At 43.1% G+C, this 5,274-nt stretch overlaps 1 protein-coding gene across 2 annotated transcripts; it reads right to left on the reverse strand.

The window, feature by feature from the left end:
- Nucleotides 1-671: 671 nt before the first annotated feature.
- Nucleotides 672-4,737, reverse strand: LOC104957413 (uncharacterized). Of its 2 annotated transcripts, none has more exons than XM_010785041.1 (4): nucleotides 2,770-4,737; nucleotides 1,858-1,980; nucleotides 1,666-1,759; nucleotides 672-961 (listed from the first exon to the last, which is right to left on the reverse strand). In XM_010785041.1, exons 1-4 carry the CDS (start codon nucleotides 4,507-4,509, stop codon nucleotides 798-800), a joined length of 2,121 nt encoding a protein of 706 aa, XP_010783343.1. In that variant the 5' UTR covers nucleotides 4,510-4,737; the 3' UTR covers nucleotides 672-797. The 2 variants fall into 2 exon arrangements, with proteins under 2 accessions (XP_010783343.1, XP_010783342.1); XM_010785040.1 differs by having other exon boundaries at nucleotides 1,858-2,028.
- Between the last annotated feature and the right edge of the window lie 537 nt (nucleotides 4,738-5,274).

Raw genomic sequence — 5,274 nt, forward strand, 5'->3', positions numbered from 1 at the left:
CAGCGCACACTTTCAAACACTTTCAAATACACCTTGATGTTGTTTTCAGTCCATAAAGTCATCTGTCTTTGTGACACAAATGAAGATTTAAGAGCAAGGTGTTATGAGCTATCTTTGTGAAAATGCTCCCACCAAAATAACGCAAAGACTTCACAACACAAGCAGAGAAAGGAGACGTGACTGATTTAGCATCCATTCATCTTAGAGAGAGATTTCACTTTTCATTTATTCAGCTTCACCCTGTCAAATGAAACGCCTCTTCTCACCTGGATGACTCCTGAGCATCACAAGTCTCTGTCTCTTGATCAGTTCCAGACACACACAGTTTTCTTTCTGCACACGTTTCACTTCTGTTCAGGGCACAAAGGGGCTGTGTAGGTTTCAGAACCCTCGCGTGAAATCTGCTCACCAAGCATTCACTTAAAAAACATCTTGGATCCAAATTCTCCTCGAGGCAAACACGATGCGTTTCTACAGCTCCTGGAAGTTCACCTCAGAGCATCTGCATACCACAAGTGTACGTACACTGTGTGTGTGTGTGTGTGTGTGTGTGTGTGTGTGTGTGTGTGTGTGTGTGTGTGTGTGTGTGTGTGTGTGTGTATGTGTGTGACACTGATGATCCACGCTCATGTCAATTCTGTGCACTTGATTTGACTATATATATCTTACATTATATTTTCCAACAAACAATTTTCCTTGTTAGTAAATCTGCCCGTGTTTTCCATTTGTTTCTATATGTAAAATGTCTCAATCTTTCACCCACATATTTGCATATACAATCTATACCTCTCAAATAACTATACACTAGGTATTTGAAAATAAAACACCAGTGACCCCCAGAGGTCATGCAGCTCCTCACACGTTGGACCAACAACACATTTAAAGCTCTGAATAACAAGGCTGGAACTTACTTTGTGCTCTGGACATCTAGTAGAGAAGTTATCCTCGTTTAAGACACAGCCTGGAAATTAAAAAACACAGATAGAGAAAATAAGCTTTCATATCCTTAAAGATTGTCCCATGAGACTGAGAGAGAATGAGAGCGAAAAGCTTTCAACATTTCACAGCCAGAGTTCAGAGGGAGCAGAAGGTAAACGGCGAAATACAAAAATAAAAAAAGAGTTTACTTTTGAACATTCAACATTTATAAAAAAAAAATATATTTTGGAATACATAAAAGAATAAAAAATTAAATATACATTTTGGAAATAAAATGATTAATAAACAAAAATATAAATCTAAAAAAAAAAAAAAGTGGGAAAATATAGTAAAAGATACAACTGGATATATAAAGACAAATACAAAATATAATTATAAACATTTTCATTTTTTACATATACTTCTTTATATTTTTATTAAAAATAATTAATAATAATTAATCTATTTATATACTATTATTTCTATTTATAAATTACATTATTTGTACAATATATATATTTTTTATTATTGTATTTAATTGTATTTTTTTTATTTTTCCCAATTGCTTTAGTATTCCTTCAGGGCCAAAGTGTCTAGCAACCGGCTTTACTTATTTATTATTTTATTTATCACTCTTTATTTTGTCCTTACAAATGAATTCTTCTCCATAGACTTTTATGATACCACCATTTTACAAACAGTACACATATTGAGGGTGCATTCTTTTCCTGACATTTCATACTGTACCTGATTGAATGGCACATGAGTAGTGATAACTTCTATGACAGCCCTTCTGGAAACATCCCATAATTGCACCTGTTTGTTGGCACGCTGAACATTTCTGAAAAGAAAAATTACACAGTGAGACACAGACTTATTGATATTAAAAGCATGAAACAAATAGTCAGTTGTTTTTTAATATGTTAGTGTGCCGCTCACTGTTTCCTGTGCGAGCTGGGCAGCCTCCTCCAGCCCGTACAGCTTCCCCCCCACCAGGAAGACCCCGGTGGACCAGATGCCGCAGTCCCCGTGGATCCAGCCCTCGTCCACACGGAGAGGCACCTTTGGGAGGAGGTTAAGTTGAAATAAAGAGGTAAATACCTCCACAATCTAGAAAGTGTAGAGTAAAAATTAGGCTTAAAAATGTATCAAGACAGAATTTATGACAGCTTAGGGGGTACAAAGCCATTACAGGAAACAATCTGAAATGCATCGTGTGCTATTTGCGCTACCTTTTTTTAGGTTCACATTTGTATTTTGTGTCTACTGTGACATGTTTACATGCTTCTTTGTTCAAAAAGCTCTTTATTTTTATCATACTGCCTGTGCTGCAGCACCTCTTATCACCCTCTGTCTGAAACCAGAGCCCAGTCTGCTCTGATTGGTTAGCTGGCCGGCTCTGTTGTGATTGATCTACTTCCTAGAAATGTCCCGACACTTAGCCTATCACGTACAATGTGATGAAATGCAATTGTTTAATAGTGATGTTACTATGTTCCTGAAGTAAACAAAGGAGTCCAATGGAGGCGTTTCAGGCAGCGGGGGAGTGTGTGGGAGAGAAAGTCCCTCTGGAGGGAACTTTGGCAGATCATTTACATGCAGAACAACCTATTAAATATGTAGGGGAAAACCCCCAAAAGCATAATAGGGCACCTTTAATGAAGAATGCTAAGCAATATATCTTTAAACCAAATATCTCTGTGGTCTCGACCCAAAAACAAGACATTTAAAGACATCACTTTTGAATTTGAAAAACTAGAATGGATATTTTATACACAAGTATTATTTAAAAAATATCTATTCAATATTCAGCATAACAATAACAACCATTATCATTATTTGCGGCCCCACCTTTGGGAGAGAGTGGTTGTCACCCTCAAGCAGACTTTTGACGCCATGGCAGTCATTATCTGAGGAGTTCACTGAGCTTCTGCTGGCGTTTGATTGTCCCTCCTCTTTCTGCTCAGTCTTGCACAGCAGAGAGGGGCCGGTGGGGTGATACGGGCCGTGGAGGTCCCCCAGGCCCGTGGCGTTGGCCGTCTGACCGCACAGGCAGCAAAGTAGAGCTACCTCACCCCCGCTCTCTGAGCCAGAGCGCCCCAGCTGGAAACAGGAAGTGTGGGGAACAAACCCGGACAGAGAGGAGGCTTTCTGCTGCTGCCCCCTCCTCACCGTCGCCTCCTCTTCTGGATAGTTAACAACAGTGCACGCCCTCTTCTGCACGTGAACAAAGGGGCAAAAATTCCCCGATGTCTTTTTCAGTTTTTTCTCTTTTAAGTTTGCATATTTGAGCTTTATTTCTGGCTCTCTAGGAGAAAACAGAGAACAAGGTCCAGTTGGCCGCGAGCGCACTTTTTTCTTCTGTCGTGCCACTGTTTGTTTTATTTTTTTACTTTCATGCTGCTCTGTAGCACTTGTGCTTTTTTGTGTCTGTTTAGTTCTTGTTTTTTTTGTTTTACAAATGGCGGGAGGCTTCTTTCGTTTACAATTGATGGCTTTGCAACGAGGCTGCTGCTCCCTCTGCGGTGACTTCCTGTCTTTCTGAGAGGCCGCATCAGACTCCTCTGAGCTGCTGCTCACTCTTTGGGACACATGTTCTTGCAAGGCCGACTCCTCTGTGTCCGAGCTGGTAAACCTTGCCTCGTACTCCATCATGTCGTCAAAGTCACAGCTTTCGTTATAAATGCCCACCACGTTATTTTTAGCTTGCCTCCTCAAACTGTACCTGGACAAGCTGCGTGGCGACTCGCTGCAGACGTTTTGAAATATTTCAGACACAGATTTCCTGATTCTAGTGCTGCGTCGGATTCTTCTAGGCTGAACTTTTTCATCCTCACTCTGAGGAGGAGTTTCTCTCGCTAGACTTTTCTTACAAGAAACGGTTTTCTTGTTTTTGCTAGTGACAGAAACTTCAATGATGTCACTGTCGTCGCTTGAAATATCTACCAGGGATTCAGCAGGGTGTGTGTACACAGTGTTCAGGTCTGACAGAAGCACGACAGGCCGGGCGTGATGTATCGGGATGTCCACGGAGCTGTCTGAGGACTCCTCTGAGTCCGAGCTGTCGGGACTGGGCGAGCTCAGAGGCTGAGGTAGGTGATAGCAGCCTCGCTCTTCTTCCAGCGAGGACACCTCCGGGGACAGAGGCTCCACGATGTGCCTCATGCTGTCCTGGAGGAACGAGCTGCATAAGAGCGGCTCCTTAGTGGACGAAACGAGGAAAATAACATCAGAGCCGCTGTCGCTCTCCTCTCCGCCGCTGCTTTCAGGAACTGAGAAACCTGCATGCCACAGGTTGCCGTTAGGGTACAGCCCAGGAGCTAGTGTTGAGTTCATATAGTTACTCAACGCCTCGGGGCTCTGCTCCATATTTCTGCAGTGGAGACCGGGCTGAGAGTTGTAGGAGGACGAGGCTCTGGATCTGTACGGGGAGCTGATCTCGGGGCTGCAGCTCGGCAGCCGTCGGTGGTACCACTCAGGCTTCTTCCCCAGGTCCATGGCTTCAGTGTGGCCGCGGTTCAGGGGGTGGACCGAGAAGCCCTTTGACAGGTCCATAGCCATGAGAGACGGGTCCTGAGGGGACACCTCCATCACTGCAACACATAGACATTTCAATTAGAGGGATTCACTTATTTTTATTCCGACTACTTTAACCAGAAAGGCCCCATTGGGATACATACAACCTCTTCTGACAGTCCTGGTGAAGATGGGCTGCAAACATAGTACACATTAAAAAGTACAAATTGGGAGTTGACATCATTTAAAGTAATTTTTAAAGATTGCAACAGAGGGTAATAATTATGAATCACATGACATGGGAGCTACTGGAAATATTTAATAATTTTCAATAAATAAAAAGAGATACAAAAATAAATAATAATCCAATAATAACAGATGTGTCTTTTCTTTCTTCTTTTGTCATCATACAGTGGCCAACCCGCGGCTCTCGAGCCGCATGCGGCTCTTTGCCTGGTTTCATGCGGCTCTTCAGTTCATATCGAATTTTATATGTGTGAGTTTGGGGGAGAGACGCTGACTCCTGACTCGTGTTGCACGGTGTACCGATACTTGAAAGGTATACCGCGATACCCTGCCGTTAAAAACGTTACGATTCCTCCGTTTCATTAGTATCGGTACTTTAAGAATGACGGGGGGAAGTACTCCGGTGAGAAAACGCCGTTTTAATAAGAGCCGTGTGTGTTCAGCGCTCTGCTTCCACTCCCTGCACTGCAGCCGTGCCTGCAGCAGAGTCCTGCACGGGTCTGATTTTCAAGACCCGCTCCCGCCCCGCACCCGTGACGTGCAATACCGAACCCGCCCCGCTACCCGCACATATTGCCAATTAGTTCCGCAACC

This window comes from Notothenia coriiceps, unplaced genomic scaffold (genome assembly GCF_000735185.1).
Source record: "Notothenia coriiceps isolate Sejong01 unplaced genomic scaffold, NC01 NC01_scaffold00026985, whole genome shotgun sequence".
In the NCBI taxonomy this organism is placed as follows: domain Eukaryota; kingdom Metazoa; phylum Chordata; class Actinopteri; order Perciformes; family Nototheniidae; genus Notothenia; species Notothenia coriiceps.

What these genes read in the sequence shown, in the direction of transcription:
- LOC104957413 (XM_010785040.1), bottom strand. Translation starts at nt 4,509, where the DNA reads ATGGAGGTGTCCCCTCAGGACCCGTCTCTCATGGCTATGGACCTGTCA. An exon ending in ACAACCACTCTCTCCCAAAG is followed by an intron (nt 2,029 to 2,769) that starts GTGGGGCCGCAA and finishes TACACTTTCTAG; the next exon opens with ATTGTGGAGGTATTTACCTC. An exon ending in CCCAGCTCGCACAGGAAACA is followed by an intron (nt 1,760 to 1,857) that starts GTGAGCGGCACA and finishes TTTTCTTTTCAG; the next exon opens with AAATGTTCAGCGTGCCAACA.